Source organism: Strix uralensis, chromosome 14, assembly GCF_047716275.1.
Source record: "Strix uralensis isolate ZFMK-TIS-50842 chromosome 14, bStrUra1, whole genome shotgun sequence".
Lineage (NCBI taxonomy): Eukaryota > Metazoa > Chordata > Aves > Strigiformes > Strigidae > Strix > Strix uralensis.
Genome location: NC_133985.1, coordinates 12,512,457 through 12,529,952, shown reverse-complemented (window position 1 = coordinate 12,529,952; position 17,496 = coordinate 12,512,457). Strand labels below are relative to the sequence as shown.

Genomic DNA, 17,496 nt, shown 5'->3' with positions numbered 1-17,496 from the left:
AAACACCTCCACACCCTCACCCCAACAAGATGCATAAGAAACCTATGAGAGCATATTGTTAGGGAAAGAAGTAGAGGCAGTATGAGATGCCAAGTCATAAAATGCTGATGTTTGACCTTTTTCAGGATTCCATCTTGAAACCAGACAGACTTGTTAAGAAGAGAATGTCTTAAACCACAACATTTAGATTTTGCTTCAAGTTCCTTTTCTTGGTATTTGTATGTCCTAGAGATCACACGCATTTCTGAAGTTAACTGAAGGGAACTTGCTGTTTATCAGAAGCTGCAAAATCAAGATCTTTAAGTGCAACACAGCCACACTGTTTATGTTACTTCCAGTGAAAATATCCAAACAGTTTAAAAATCAAAATGTGAGTCTTCATTCCAGCCACTTTATCAACTACTTTACATTCTACCATGCCTCACTGGCACAGCAGACTGCAGCTTAAATTTTAAGCCAACTCACTCAGGACATGTTTTTTAAAGTTCTGGAAGATCTTTAAATAGCTCTTTGCCCAACTAGCAGTTTGGACAGTACAGTTTTGTTACAGATGCTGAGATCAGTACTGCAGGATGTTATCTGGATAGATCAAAACAGAACTTGTCAGGAAAACACCTCTGGAATTTGATAATGCAGCTCTTCTCCACTTCTACCCAGGAGTAAATGCCTGGAACTGGCATACCCATATTAAGCCAAGCAGCAGCACTGAGTAAAACAACTGCCCTGCATTCTCTGCAAGTTAGATCTCGCCATTAGAGATGGTTTATTGCAGCATGCTTTACTGCATGTCACATTAGCTTTACTTCCAAGTTTCTGACATGCTGCAATAGTGCCCATCCTGCCTAGACAGAGTTTGGCACTTCTGGAATAGGATAACTTTTTTTCTTTGTGTGTTTAGCTATTAAATCAAATTGTCAAGCATGGGGCTTACCAGCTATCTCACTTACACTTCAGTACAATTGCGGTGATGTACTGCTTTATTTCAATCATGTCACAATGCTCTGAAGCAGAAACTCAATTCTTCTAGACAACAAAGGCTCAGAAGATAAATGAAAGGCGGGCAGGAGAAGGGAGAATTAGAGGTTTAGAGTAACTCACCGACGTGATAAACCTGTACAAAGGCTGTCGCCTCTCTGTGTATTTCACTGTGATGGGGCTCAAATCATAACGAAACCAGATAGCTGGGATAATGCGGCCAGTGTGACTGTAGGCTACATACTCCTAGAAAAGAAAGTGGGATGAAAATGGCAGAAAATGTGAGCAATCTCATTCCAGATAGAGTGTCTGCAATAAAACTGCTTCTGTGGATCTGGCCCTTACTTTACTGTTTTTTACAGTAATGATCAGACTGAAAGAAGCAAACAGTTAATTCCTGTATGACTGCCCACCCCAATCCTTATCAAATAGGAAAATAAGTTTCTTACAGTCTGATAATGATACAGCTGGGAACAGAGAGTGATGGTGCTTACTCTCACCTTCATTCAAAGTTACAGAAGTAAATAAAAAGGCTGTCATTGATTTCTCTAGCTTAGATCTGCTCTATTTAAATACAAGCAGTCTCTAAGTGGTTGCAGGTGAAGTTTCTGTGCTGTCGGTATGTAAATTGTATACTAGGATATTCATCAAAGAAATGGAATTTAGTTTGCAAGAACCTGAAAATCCCTTCTTGTCCATGCACTCAGAATAGCAAGCAGCAGCTTCCATCTGTAAGGCCCCCCTCGCATTGGGATCAACAATGTGAATGCTTTGCTCAGTCAGTATGAATCACATAAAACCATGTTTAAACCATGTTTAAAAATCATGCTGAAAGCCAAAATGAAACTGTATACAGAAAAATATTGGCAAAGATTCAAAAAATATTCCAAGCTGGTTTGGGAGAGACATCTTCAGACTGCCAGTGATAATCTCCTTTAATCCATTTCTTTAGTAACAGGTACAGTGCAATCAATCAGCCACAGGCCAACACCCCAACAAGACATACTGCACAGTGCCAGTGTAGAACAGATACTAACTTAGTATCAAAAGTCACATCTTTTTGAGCTAATATTTTGTCTGTGCTCTCAGTGGAAATATGTATCAATTTTCAAGGATCAGGACATTTATCTTTGCAGACTGAAGAAAACTCAAAGAAAAGCAGGTCGGGGACTCTGTAATCCAATGAAAGCCATCAGCACTGGCATGGCACATGCTGCCTCTTTACCCAGCTGCTCCTCCCTTCCTTAGCCCTACGACATGCCTGCCAGCTCAGATGACCTCTTCTGTTTTAATTCTCCTTCACACAGAGACAAAGATAACCCCAAATACTTCAGAAAGAAAGGACAAGCAATAGGGCAGCCATGAGCATGATATAAAAAATATAATTTTATTCTGTGAGCTCAGAGGGAGCTAGTCAAACAGCATCTATCTCCTTCATTAATCTCATATAAATTCCAAATTTCCCTCTACTTAGGTTTTTTCCATGGATGACAACAGAAGCAAAATGTGGCTGAAGTCCCTAGTCATAATATTTTCAGGGCTCTTACTGCAGAAGTTCTGCAGCATATCTCAGGACAGTGGCTATCTGGGGAAATGAGGAAACAGAGGGTCTAGGAGGTAAAAGGGGAAGGAGACAGACAGTCCACACTTAAGACTATCCATCTCTTCATACTAGTCAATCTGTGCCAGATTGTTCCAATGGCTTCCAATTTCTGTTTCCCACTGATCAGTACGAGAGACAAGGACTAAAGCACCAATAAGAGAATTTTTATTTTTAATGAGGAGAAAGTGCAGAGGCAGCACTGTTTCTCTGCACTTCAGTTTTGATAAAACTGACCTCATTCTTTCCCTCCTCTCCCCTTCTCCCCACCAGCAATCCTGCCCTAATGAGTCAGTCTTGGCCAAACGCCCCAATCTGCAACCATGCTCATAGAAGTGTCAAAAGCTCCTGCTGTCTATTTTCCAAATTACTTTCAGAACTTGCGTCGCAGGAGTCTTATCAGAACAACAGTTGTGACATTAAGCAGAACAAATACATTGTAATCTGAATAGAGGGAGACATCCAAATCGTTGAGACACACTGTGCAAGCAAGCCCAAAAGTCACTAGACAGGAACGTTAATCTGAGAACTAGTCCATGAAGAGTACATGCTTGATTCTGAGTTATGGCAAACTAGCAGTAATTAGATATTATAAACAGATTCTGGATTTGCATTTAGCACTTGACTGGCAAATAATTTTAAATTGAAAGAGGCTTTTTACCTTAAAAAGTAAATAGGGTCTTTTTTTAAAAAAAAAAGTTCAATACACTGTATTATTAAAATACAAATATATCCACATTTAATGTAAATTAATTTAAGAATTATAAAGTTACAATAACTATTATAATCTATAATAATAAAGTAGGCATTGTGAAATAATCAACCAGTACATATCTGCTGCTGCAGGTTCAGTGGCTTAATATCTGAAATCAACCTTTGTAAAAAGCTAAAAACTCTGTGAACTTATTTGTTTGATACATCCATCTCACTTGAGACTGCTTTATTAATAAAACCACGTGTAAGTGCTGTTTTGTATGTTCAGTTGGATTGCAGTTTCCATCCAGATGCATATTGACACAAATCACAAAAGCTCCTACAGGTGGTAAAAACCTTCTATACAATTTATGAAAATCTAGATCAGTTAAACTGACATATGAAAAAGTCAGGAGTAAGAACACCTTTCTTTAGCATTAAAACAATACCACCACCTGCTCTGACAAGCCCTCACAATCCCAACCCTGGTAAACACCAGCACCAGGAGCAATAGGAAGCCCCACACTGAAGAGCTTCAGTTCCTCCTTCTCCCAGCAGAGGCTACTGCTCACCTACAAACAAATGTACGTGGCTGCAGAGCAGAGGAGCAAGAGGGAGGAGGGATGATGACTGAAGATCCTCCATGCATCCACTGGGCTGCAATGAGGAGCTTCTCTGAGAACTACCTGCTTCTTTACCTTATTTGCTACAGTATATTGGTATGAGTATCTCTGCTTGCCGCTCATGTCTTCGTACACCGTCGGGACTATCTTCAATATGTAATCGTGAGATGCAAGAGCTGTGGTCAGGAAAGGAAAGGGAAGTACACGTTAGCATTCAGAGAAAGGAATCACAGCCTACGCAATGTTTCAAGGTAAATGTGCAAAATCAACTAAAAAAAAAACCCCAAGTAAGTCACAGAAAAGGTATCGCCCTCCTCCTTATCTCAGGTTCTGTGACAAAGTGACAATTTCATATCCTACATTTATGTCCTTTGTACAAAACTTTGTAAGGTAGTTGGATGACATCAGAACCTGCCCACCATTCTAAGACTTCTGTAATACCACAACCCACGGAGATGAGTTTAGGTCACTTGAACCTTTCTAACTGCTTGCAACTATAAATGTAAGACTTGTCAGTACCACAAAAAAGCTGTCCTGGTTAAATCAAGAACTAGCTCAGGTTAGAGCTACAGCTCACTGCGCTTCTTTTGACAGAAGCAGCTGAGGCATCACAACCTGTTTAGTCCCATTTCTTGAGCACCCATCTTTCTCTTCTTCTTTCTCCTACAGCTGCTTAACAATTACTAATTTTTTTGTTAATTATTTAAATGGCTTGTGCCATTTTTTGCATCTGTTGAAACAGTTCTAAAACAGAGTTCTAAATGATTTCTCTGCAGGATCCTTTGGCCAAGTGTAACACAATGACATTTGGCTCCTGGAGGAAAAAAAACAAAACCCGCTATTGTCTTGCTTCAGGAACACTGATAGAAATTTTGTTCCAAGTAGTGGACAAGACTGATATCCTGCGGGAGCCTGAACACTTGAAGGAGAAAAACTACACTGAATTGTAGCAAGCACTGGAAATTTCTTTTTGTATTGCTGATCATAAAGAAAGGCAATGAAAATGTCTATCCTTCCAGCCACAGGGTAAAACTTAAGGTAAGAGCTAACTTGCAATACAGGAACAAGGAGAAGTTCTGGTGGTGGTGACAGCAGCAAAGGGAAGCTACAGGAATACAATATGGATAAAAAACCTCAGTAATTCTGAGTCAGTCATACAGAGCTGGAGACAAGGCTGCAAAGGACCAAAGGACCTTTTGGGCTAAGCCTTCTCTATGGAGAAAATAGAAATGTCAGTCAGCAATGTCTGGATCATTTTGGTTAAAGAGGCAAATTAAAGACTTCTGGATACACTAGTGTTGCATGAATGGCCCTGTTTTCCCTCCTGCAGAGAGTGGCTAAGACCTGTAATCATCAAGAATACATACGATTTGAGCTGAGTTTGTCTGCTCCCTCCAAGGCATTGAATGCTCCATGAACGTTATGGACCTGGAAAGCAAAAAGTTATATGAAGAAACTATGCTCTGACTTGGTACTCTTGATCTTTGCTTTCCTATCCTATCCTATAACAAGGAGATCAACCTGATTCAACCTTTCCAAAAACAAAGCCTCAACCCAGTAAAAGATGAATTGAAACATCTTTCAGCGACCATCATCGCAGAGGTTGGTTCCAAGTAAAAAAGTTGATTTCACAATGTCTTACAAGATGAAACTCCAAAACCACTCCAAAGCTAAAGGAACTGCAGTTGGAAGAGGCCTGTTAGGAAATATCTCACAATTAAATTTCACAAGAGCTTTGCATAGTTAACTGTGAAATTAATTTATCATGCTGAAAGGGAAATAAATGGGAGTCATATTCAGGTTAAAACTCAAGAGTTCTCCTGTAAAGGTAGCTCATGTCAGAACAGTTGGGCTTGTACAGCTTTAACTTATTAGCCCAGCCTTCACACCATGCACACTACGCCCTTGGAGATGGGAAGGACACATGCCAACACTGCCATCCATTCAGCTTTTCCTGCAGCTGGTCCCAGGCATGCAAGTATCTGTTTGCCCAGAATAACAGGATTTCCATCCCATGCCTTCCACATACTGTGATCTGGAGTCTGATGTCCACCAACAGAACAATCAATTTGTGAACTCTCTAGACAGGGAAAACCCCACAGCAACAGCTGTAGATTAGAGGTTGCATCATTCACATAATGTACAGTAAGCTATATAGAAAGGACAAATAACTCCACAACCTAGAAAATCCTGACCTTAAGCCAGACAACAGGGAAGAAGAGTTTGGAAGAAGTATTTAGTCATGGGTGTGACAGTTTCACCTCACTAAGAGGGCAATGCAATCTCCTTCCCAGACCCTCTCAACAACTGATAGCTTATGGATGTATTTGTGTCATCCTAATGGCTCCTTCCCTGTTCTGAATGCTACAGAGTGGATGATGCTTTGGAGGAAGCAGCAACTGAACTCATTTCTCTCCTGAGAAAGGAAATTTTAGAGAGACAAAATCATCAGCAAGTTCAACTGGCAAGGTGCTGGTAACAAGCACAGAGCAAAAGCAACAGCTGAACCTGCTACAGTGCCTTTCAGTGTGCTGGCATTTCAAATATTTTAGACAACACCAACCATTTCCGAACTACACATGCAGACTGTACATATTCTTTACTCATTGTAAAAAGCATATGAAGAAAGAGAAGCCCCTGGACTGGGCTACAGTATTAAGTTGCATTCTTGATACAGCTGAGAAGTCTCTTATAGCATATCTAGGCCAGAGACTTTAAGGTCTACTTCAAACACTCTAACAGTAAATATTGGAGTGGTTACTCAGCAAACATCTCTCCTGTGAGGTGCCTGTATATTTGGACCTACATTCTTGTCCTTGGCTCCCCGGCATCCACACTTCTGTTTATATGTAAAAGTTGTCTGCTCTGCATGTCTATAGACAGTGAGTTTGCAAAGCTGCGAGTTACAGAGCTTCCACACAGACAAAGCAGAATCACAGAATCATTCCGGTTGGAAAAGACCCTTGGGATCATCGAGTCCAACCATCAGCCCTACTCTACAAAGTTCTCCCCTACACCATATCCCCCAACAGCTCATCCAAGAAAAAAATCCAAAGCCCCCAGACATCTCCACAGCTGCCTGTTCCTGTGCCATCAGGTCCTTTGATGCATCTGCCTCTCTCATCTCTGCAACACAGATGGCATTTGTAACTACCAGTCTGATGTTTCACCATGATTTTCCGTGTGGAATTTTCTGGACTCCCATTACAATACTTGCTGTCCATAGATTGTTAATTAATCTCTGCTCTACAAAGTGCACAGGTGTGTTCCTTGGGGGAACATACTTGTTTGTACCTTGTTAAGTACCTGGAGGGACTTCATCAAGGAGTAAGCTTTTGGCCACAGTAACAAAATTGCTTTGCAACAGAGAACTTAAGCAAGCCTGTTTAGCCAGACTTTCTCAGGACTGTCCTGTGCTACCAAGGCCAAATCTAGTGCTTGGAGTAGTAGCACAGGAGGCTAGTCAGTGGTTTAACAGTGCCAATGCTTTATTCTCCTGCAACATGGACCTCAAAAAGATGCTTGCCAAGGCCTTGGAACACCCTAGGCTTTAACCTCTACAAACACATACAAAGACATATAACTGGACACGTAACTCAGGCAAACTCAAACAGCAGGCTAAAATAACTTCCAACCAACTATTAAGGGAAGACAAGACCTCTCACAAGGTTAAAACTAGGATTATTCAACACCATGATCTAGCACTCAAGAGAATTCTATGATTAAAAAGGTATAATCTCCTACTTTCCACATCTCTTTCTTTACTGGATTACTTGACACGCAAGAACCTCATTGGCTTGAATTTTGGTCTCATCTACATGAGGGAAAAAATCTACAAAGAATCTGCCACTGTTGTGCATGAACTACCATTGAAGAACTGAAGCTCATTCAGTGCCAGATGAGATTTAAATCTTTCAAACAGACTGTTTTTTCTGGAGAACACAGCATGTACCCTAGTAGATCACTCTGGCAGAGTTGGTAACAACCTAAAAAGAAATAACTCCCAGCACATGACAAGTGAATGAGAAGTTCCTCACCCTCTTGAAGAAATACAAGCATAAATTACATCAAAGCAGGTGGAGACAACCTAAAATATTCAAAAGTGTATCCTGATAGATTTAAAGTTCTCCGTACTTGCTGGCTCTCTACACTGCTTGCTGAGCCTTGGTAGCACCTGCTTAGTGAACATATCCTTGTTTAATTTGTGCTGTTGAACTCATGTTTGCCAACAGGATCAGCAGCACCTACATGCTCCATTCTTGTGTATGGAGATGATGAGTAGTTATTTTGAACTTTGAAAACACTAATCAGAACTTGTCCAAATCAGGAGCCAACTGCATGTTTGCTAGACAGGTTTCTCACCACCAGAACTGAAGACGCTTGCTCTTTTGCCCCCAACTGTCCAGGCTTCTCATCTCATTCATGCTGATTCGCACTTCAGCTCCATTACTCAAAGACTCCATGATAAAACAATGAGAACGCTACCTCAGAGCGCTGATTTCCCACGCAAACTGTAGAACTCCCTATTAGCACTTACCTAATATTTTTCATAATCTCAGTGTGCTTTACAGACATTAAGCCAAGCTTATTTATATGCTAATATTTCAGCGTTCCCACACAAGATATTTCCTAAAAGAAGCCGGGAGCAGAATCAGAAGACTACAAAGCAATGCTTAGACTTGTTAGCATGAAAAAGGGTTTTGGAAGTGGGTGTACAAGAAGCAGACTAATGAGACGTCTGTGCTGAGGAAAGAAGATTACAGAGAGACTATGGGTAAGCAATGTTTAGGGTGAGTCGCAAACTGGGTGTGCACATATATAACTCCCACCTATGATGCTAGCTCCTTGGAAGTAGGCTAGAGAAGTGCTGTAATCTGTCCTTATTGAGAAATCAGGAATTATTACATAACTTGCAACACCTGGTGAAACTCTATCCACTGGGCAAGTGCACACATTCAGCTTCTTCCCAGGAGGGAACTGGCAGTTCTAAGTCTAACTTGTGTTTCATAGAACAAATTTGACTAATAGGTGTCTACTATACAAGTACAGTGAAGTGAATTAAAAAGAACTTGACTGGTGCCATGGTAAAGACAGTAGCGAGCACACATCTTCCCTTAGAACACTCACTGCTCTTCTGCAAAGGCAGTCAAGATTCGTTTGCTGTATTAATACTGAAAACAGTACTGTACAGGATTTTGCAAAGCCACGAATCCTCATTTCTACTCTCTGCAGAAAGATAGCCACATAGTTTTTCAAAAGTACTTTCAGTTTCAGATGAAAACAGCAAAGTTACTCTATGACTGAACATTGCTCCTTCCTGAAGTGTTGGCATGTAAACAGTCTGCAAACTCTTCCTTGCATGAATGCAAGGGATGGGCTTGCTTATCCAGGCAGTCCTTTCTTATGTCCTCCCCACACTGTACATGACCCTTACATAAAACCAAAGTGTCTAATATTAAAGTCACTCTCATTGCATTCATTCCCCTAGAGCCAGGGAATTTTCAGGGAAGAGAAAACTCACCTGTAACTTGTCCCCAAATGAGAGCTTGTGGATGATGTGAGTCATGTCAGGATTCTGAGGCTGTGCAGTGGCACTGTGTGTTGACACGTGAAAGTTACCAGGGACCTAAAATTAGTCAAGACAAGGAAGACAAGATTTCACATTTTATCCCTCAAGGCATTGCTAGGCTCTGTGATACGAAGCAGAAACGCCTGGATCCATCCAGCCTGGCAGGCTGTATCTACTTAGCAGTGGACAACTTCTGGCATGTCAGGGAAAGGCTCTAAAATACCTTTCTGCACTTGACCAACACCACCACACTGCATACACAGCAGAGACTGGTAACATCCCGCAGCCCCAGAGCCTGGCACCCTCACATTGCTACTGCTGCTGACTCGGAGGTGATGAGTGGATCACTCCCAACTTTAGGGATTCCTAACACTTAAGGCTATGTCTTTCATCCCTATTAAAATAAGATTCATGTCTCTGACAGGCAACAAACAGTTGCTTAACATTTTACTCCCACATCTCGCATTTGTAAATGGGCCCACTGCTGAGAACAACCCAAGAAAGCTGTGGATATATTCTTATTGTAGTACTGGTCATGAGCAACCTCACATTTGAGAAGATTGTACGTAATAGTGAGTTTTATATAAAAAGAGAAAAAAAACCACCAAAACCCATGGGGCTCTCCATACAAACTGACCTAGATCTTCAGCTTCTAGCCCCGGCAATAGCCCTTCCAAGTACAGGATTTTCTGTTTTTAAACAGAGGAAAATACAAAGTTCTGAAAAATACAGATGTCACCTAAGGACTCAGTTCCAAGACAGAAAATGAGCACTGGTGTCATTCTGATGGGATCACTCTAGCATGCACATACTTTTCAGGTCACTAGTTCTACTCCATGAAGTCTTTCAGCAGATTCAGCTCAATCGCTGTTACAGAGGGTGCAGTAATTTTTTCCTATCGAGAAAAGGTTGGGAAATTAAGCAACACTGAGGAGCAATCTGACATGGCCTAAGACAAGAGTGGGAGGATGGTTATACAACCGGTGCCCATCGTGCTCTCTGCAGAAACACCTCACCAGCAGGGCCATGGGAGGCCACATGCCGGTTCCATGTGCTTTCAGGAAAGCTAATTTAAATGACTTGAGGAACAGCAGTGCACTCCTGGGAACACTTTCAGGTGTGGACACAAGCTGTGTCATACACCAGCTCAGTAAACAGGGTGGCAGACTGCAGTAAGTAGTACACACAATCATCTTGCTGTTACCTTGTCCTCCCTCTTCAGGTTTGAGGATAACATGCAAGTGCAACCCTTAGTCAAGTTTCAAAGCCTGGCCACATCCCATTCCAGATACCAGCTCATACAGAAGGCTGTACAATTTCTGCCAAGGGACTGAAGACTTCCAGCTCATACTTGAGAGGTTCAGGTTTTCAGAGCTGTAAGTCCTGGGTCAGGTCCTCCACCTCTGACAGCAGTCCCAACCACTATATGAGACAATGCAATTAGTGGCCTTTCATAGATTAAGATGAAAAGGGAGATCCTCACTGCCACATACAGCAAACCCCTTTTGAGTTGCTTTGGTGAGCAGAACACACTACATCTGGCAGACAAAACCCCAAGTATTTCAGCTCTGTGCTTTGGGAATCAACAGAACAAGAACTACCTTTCAAGAAGCCCTTTCTCAGTTTTGTGGACTATCAGCTGCCAGTAATCTTGGTGGCTTAGCGGCAAGGAAAGAAACGTCCTCTTTTTAAGTCCCTAATCCTTTCCATGCCATAGAATCAGTAAGAGGTTCTGTCTGTTATTTTTAGATGCGATTTAACATGACCTGGGAGGAAAAGAAGGAAGTAGGATTTTGTAGCCTGTGGTACATGAGGAGGCGTGAATAAAGGGTGTGCCCTTCTTAGGACATCAGTGGGCCCCACCACTGCCTCCCCCACCCCAGCTAGTCATCTCCAGCATTACATAGCAAGATTATTCAATTCTGAACACACCCATCCCAGAGAGGAGCCTCCTCCAGGCCTGGATTTTCATTCTTTGAGACAGAAGCGGAGCATCCCAACAAAGCATGCGCAGAGGCCGCGTGCATGTATTCCAAACATCTCAGCACGGAGCCACTTCTGTTACGCTGGCAGCCTCTAGTAGGGAACATTCCTGTCATTCTGCGGCTCTCGGAACAAAAGAGCACTTGGATAGAGACATTGCCAAAGACCTCTGCACAGTGAGTCACATTTTGGAGGTGCAAAAGTCATGACAAGTAAACACAGAAGCCATATGGCATTTGTAGGGAGTTCATACATCCCCTGAACATTAGGTTGCTGCACTGAAAGAGACAGCACTGGCCACAACAGAGCCACTCTCTGCTGTTAAGCAACACTATCTCAATTACCTGTTTTGGAGAATGAAGAAAAAGCCTGATCTAACACATTCTCTGTGGGTCTAACTACACAGCCACCTCTGCCCACCCTGTTCTGCAGCACTGAGAGACTTAACCTTACCGCTGATTAGGGACATCAACGTACATGCTACAGAAGAGACACTGCCACACAGATTTTCATGAGCATTTTACAAATGGATCTTGCTAGCATTTCCCCAGCCAGCACACACTCACCCACTGTCATTCCTACTCACCTTGTTGATGCTGAAATGGCCCTCAAACCTGCAGCCATCCCCATTATTGAGAGGTATCTTCATCGAGTTGTCAATATGACCCACTTCATGCCTTCCCATTTCATCTTGGATGTCTAGTCCAACTACTGCATGGGTGGGAAGGGAGGAAACAAAAATCAAAACAAAAGAAGTAACAGGAAGGCTGCATTGGAAAAGCATGCACTGCTTTTACTGGGAAAAAAATCCACATCTTTTTTCCTGACATTTGAGTAAACTGTACTAGTAACGTCATTTGTCAAATATTAATTGTTATACCAGCTCTTCAGAAAGAACTTCATAACCAAACTTTTCAGACTGCCTATCTGACACAAATATACCTCCCATACTCTGACGGCTGACTGCAATCTCAATTACAAAAATAGAAAAACTTCAGGTGGCCAAGCCAGGTTATTTGTGAAAAGCCAACAACTAGCTGGTCCATTCAGAGTTACGAATGAAACTTGGGAAGTTTCTTGCTCCCCGAGACAAAAAGATCGTTATGAAAAAAGAAAATGAGATTTAGAAAGAGGCCATCGAGGGAGGTCAGTCACTAACACAGGCTGTAGAGTGAGCACAGGGTCCAAGAAAACAGGTGTCCTGGCCTGGAACAGAAAGCGATGGGGTATTGGCAAAGGCTGCAGCTTCTTGATCTCCATTAACCCTATTACAGAAGAAGAAGGGCCACTGTACCAGTTTGGGCCCATTTCAAGTGTTAACTTAAAATGCAAAGGAAAATTGATAAGTGAAAGGGAGTACTCACATTCACAATGCAGGTTTGGCAAACTGATGTTCAGATTCACTTCTATTTTACCTCCACTGTCTTTGTCTGGGTCATCCACGTAGAGTTCATTAACTCTGGAGGACAGAAAACACAGGTGGGTTCAGGCACGCAGATACTTATCACAGAAAAAATACAACTTGCATGGGAAGGGAAAAAAGGAGACTTTGAAGCTGGGGCTTCGACTGTGTGACAGCTGCAACAGAGTTACAAGACAGAGAGCAGGAAAAGCCCTCCACAGCTGCATGGAGTAAATCGTGATTTAATTTTACTTCTTGCTTGGCAAGTGCAGGAGGCTTTAAACAAGTCCCTTGCACCACCAGAAAACAAAACTGCTACTCTGATTTATACTTCCTGCTCCCTTCCCTAACCTGAGTCTCCAGAGGTGATACAAAACAAGAACCTAATGTTGAAGAAGTGGCAGGCTAGCGTGCTAGCCCTCCACATACCTGGGCTGTTACTCCTTTTAGGAAAGAGGAAAGCATGTGCTTTTTGATTTGTTTCATAGTTTTAGAGAAAGGCTGCTCTCAACTATCCTACAGGAAAGCTCATTTGTGTAACTAATTGCCATTTGTTATTGCCACCCAGTTGACAGAGCAGCGGCAAAAGAAGGCAGCATGGCATACTTGTATCTCCCTCCTTAGTATCTCGTTTCAATCTCTGAATGGTAACCAAAATCAACAACTAAAATCAAAGAGGATTTGAGCCAGGAACAGATGGGAAGAAACATCCTGGACAGCAGGATCTAACACACTATGCAACAGTCTCCCAAAGAGTAATGTTGTTTTGTAGCACCCACAGTGCTGGCATACGTTTCACAAAGACAAAATACAGATATAGAGTTAAAGGAATACAAGAGTATAAATATTTACTGCTGACATGTAAAATATAAAGAAAAAAACCCCAATGCAAGCACAGCTGAATTAGCTGAACATCCTAGAGAATCCACTCCTGGGAAACCCACCACACTGAACTGAGAAGATGGTGAGATTACCTAGCAGCTCTTTCTCCTTCAAAGTCCAACACTGCTCAGCATCATCAAATAAGAAGATTTGACAATTTATCTTCCAGTTGGACAGATTTAAAGCTATGAGAACTTACGTTCAATCTACATAAAATGAACTAAATTCCCTAGTAAGTGCTCTGTATTATTTTTATTTAATGCTCAAAGTGTATGAAACCCTTTGACAAGCCCTTGCTGAAGAGTCTATATGCTAATAGACAAACCAGACTAAGGGCAGCTACAAGACAGATTCAAAGCGATTTTGCTCTGGTGATACATCTCTGGACCATAATGAACTGTTTGCCCTGTGGATTCAGAAGAAACAAGCCTTCACACTGAGAAACATACAGCTGCCAATTTTTTTTGGAGGTAATTACTCAACAGGTCAGTGGGGTTTACAGACACTCATTTAAAACCAGCACAGCATTTGTCTTCAGCTTCACAGCCCTACCTTTCTCTGGTTTTAATTGGCTTGACAAGTTGCTTGCAATCATTACTCAACGTATTTTTCAAGTGATTAATAAAAATGACACAGAGGGAGGGGAAAGATTGCTCATCAGTGACCTAGTTAGAAGCTTCTTGGCTGAGCCCTCTCCTCCCAGGTGGAATGCATTAAATCTTCTACGTGTTTATTACTGGCAGATTGGGTAGTGATCGGGATTAAGTCATATGTCCAAATATGGTTGTGAGGAGCAGCTCCAGCCAGGGCAGGCATTAATCCCCCAAAGCAATGCACCCTTCTGCGCTTCCGAGTCCTTCCATCAAGATCCCAGCTGCTAGCCAACTTGTTTTGTAACAGCACCTGGCTTCTTCCCAGCTCTCTGCTGTCTGAGATGTGGGCCATGCCCAGCCAGTGCCGTAGGCAACTTGATGTTACTGGCAAGAAGGAGCATTCGCACCAGGGCTGGCAGAGAAGCGCATCAGGTTCAGCAGCGCAGCTGAACATCCCGGCTCTTTAGAGGAAAACTCTGGGAAGGTCAGTATTTGTATTTGCTGATTTCCAGTTCTGAACCTGTCAGAAAACATGTGGTCAGCTGCAGTCCGTAAGCAAAGGTGCATAAGCCTTTCTTTCGGTGATAAGCGAGTGAGAAGCAGTTGGTGGTAGAAGTCAAAAGGACAAACTGTGCCCAGGGAGCCTATGGAAGCTCTTACATAGGAAGGCAAGCGGTGAGGTCACTCAGTTGCAGACTGGATCACCGAGGCAAAGGGAAGTAGGCCAGTTTGTCCACGTCACACAGCCCATTAGTCTCAGATAAAGGAAACTGGTTTTCTGTCCCGCACTCCGGTCACTGGACCAATGGTTCCCAACCTGTCCTTTGGGCAAGGCTCACAGCCACTTCCTCCTTCTCCTCTCTACCTAGTAGCCCCCTGCCCCTCTCCTACTTATGTTCCCAATTTCATAACCCTATCTATCACTCCTTAGACATCTGACAGCTCATGACTGTCCTTCCTTCCCCTACACTGGGCCTGCAGCGCTGCCTTTCATGGAGCACCCTGCCTGCTGAACCCTGCTTCTCCCTCCCAGCACCAGCCACTGCCTCCTCCTGGCAGCAGCAGCTTTTGCAGAGGGCCCAAGCTAACAAACCCAGCAAGGTTTCTTATCAGGGGCTTCAAAGGGCACCCTTTGTGCTGAGCTGCTCTGTCAAATGAGGTTCCCTCTCACTACAGGGAACCAAGAGCACAATGACAACACACCACAGGCTACGCTTGCTGGGGCAAACCTCAGAATAAACATCATCATTTTCAACAAACTGGAAATTTCACTCCCAAAATACATTCTGGAAATCTTACAGATAAAGCAAACTTCCACAGTCAAGGCTACTCCTTCCAGGATCTCCCTATGAACCACTGCCACCTAAGTCTGGACAGAGCTGGCAGAGAACTGCCTCATACCTCCCTTGCTATCCTCTTCCCCAGGGCCAAGAAGACAAATTGCACACAGCCTTCCTATTATTTAATCGTACATTCCCAGGATGTTGGGAAAAGCACTATTTACCACTACCAGCAACTGTCCCTGAAGGGATAACGTCTCCAGTGGAAGAAATGAAGTTGGCTCTAATTTATAGCTGTCCCTCTCGGTATGTAAAGTGTCCCAGGAGTAACAGTGCTTAACAGTCAATCTGGGATTGTCACAAGTGAAATAAAACCTGAGGTCAGGCAGAAGGACACTGTAAACGCAGCTGCTTCTATGGCCGTTTAGAGAGGCAGCGTAGAGAGTCATATTGTGACTCCAAAGATGGCACGTACCTCCTCCGAAGACTCTAAGCACGCAGGAGTTGGTATTTTGTTGGTTAAAGTTGGAGTTGGTTAAAGACTATTTGAATAAAAGTGGCACAATAAAGCAGGGATGAGGTACAGAGCTATGAAAGTACAGTGAGGGCAATAGGACAGGTGAGAGGTGGACCTCTCCCCCTGCAGGGCCTCCCACCACTGATTCAAGGAAAGGGAGGAAAGTTTCTTCACGCAGCAGGAGCTATGATCCACACAGAAGGAATCTGTTTCACTTCTAGAAAGAGCCACTTTGAAATACTTCACATTCCTGAACAGTGCTGCTGGGCTTCTCAGTGGCTTATCACGTTTGCTTACAAACTCACAGCATTACACAGAAAAAGTTGGAGGGACTCTTTGGCTAAGATTGCAGATCATGCAAATGGCACGCGAGAGAGAATGGAAGGGGAAACAGCATCTTTGAGATTTTATCCAAAGAAAGCCAGACCCATTCCCCATGCTTTAGGACTCAGATTTATAACACAACAGCTTTGTTTCCCCAGAAACAAAACTTCACCAGTAACTTATTTCAACCCAGCAGCCCTGGCCACTAACATTAGACGCTTCAGCACTTCAACAGCTGAAGAGCCTGTGGCTCTTTGAATACAAGAGGAGACACACTTCATCAACCTTCCAGAGCTTCACGTGCTGCCTGGGTGCTCTCTGAACACATCTTCCTTGTCCTCTGTCCTCCTTGTCTCTGCCTCAGGTTTTAGCCTTTTTTCTCCATCTTTCACAGCAAATAACCAAGCACCCTCCTCCCCAGTCATCAGCTATACAAAAATACAAGCACTTACTCCAGCAAGCTGCATTTTACCTTGTCCTCCAACTCCCAGGAGGTACTCTCTGGTCTCCAGGACCCTAAGCCTAAGAGGGAAAATAATTATTCTTTCTTGAGGGAGCCCAAAGCTTCTCCAAAGACTCTCAGGCGAGCTCTCTTGGCTCCACTTGCCATTTCAGCTCTAATCAACCACCTTTCAGAAACACAACCATCCAAAGCTGAGATTCCCACACTATCATCTTTTCAGTTGTGCCAAACCAGAGGACACTCATCATAGGACAAACAACCCATCATCTTCTCAATTTGTGCGAAGAAACAACAAGCAGGTCAGTAACTTCTCTGCTGTGTAATAAATTGGGTGTATGTCTATTGCTCCGCCATTTGTAATCTTCATTCTATGCCCTGAATCTCAATCAGTTCTTCATTGAGAAGGTCTTTGTCCCAGATTAGGTCCTGGCTCAGCTGTGAAGCACAGAAAACACACTGTCCTACAAAGGAAGGAATTACAGTTCTCCAGGAGGCAGGAAGAAGAAGGGTTTGAAAGACGTCAATATAGATTTGAGTCAGAAATTGCAAATGACATCATGACACGACCTTCCGCTTCCTGCTAACCCACATA

The 17,496-nt window shown here is 42.9% G+C and overlaps 1 protein-coding gene across 2 annotated transcripts in view; it reads right to left on the bottom strand.

Annotated features, from left to right (window-relative positions):
- Positions 1-17,496, bottom strand: part of ERGIC1 (endoplasmic reticulum-golgi intermediate compartment 1) — a 60,660-nt gene that overhangs the window by 8,575 nt on the left and 34,589 nt on the right. For both annotated transcript variants that reach the window (XM_074884243.1, XM_074884242.1), the window contains exons 4-9: positions 12,808-12,902; positions 12,030-12,154; positions 9,413-9,517; positions 5,259-5,319; positions 3,967-4,067; positions 1,099-1,221 (exon numbers count right to left, since the gene is read on the bottom strand). In XM_074884243.1, the coding sequence (XP_074740344.1) occupies positions 1,099-1,221; positions 3,967-4,067; positions 5,259-5,319; positions 9,413-9,517; positions 12,030-12,154; positions 12,808-12,902 (610 nt within the window). The remainder of the gene's footprint in view (positions 1-1,098; positions 1,222-3,966; positions 4,068-5,258; positions 5,320-9,412; positions 9,518-12,029; positions 12,155-12,807; positions 12,903-17,496) is intronic.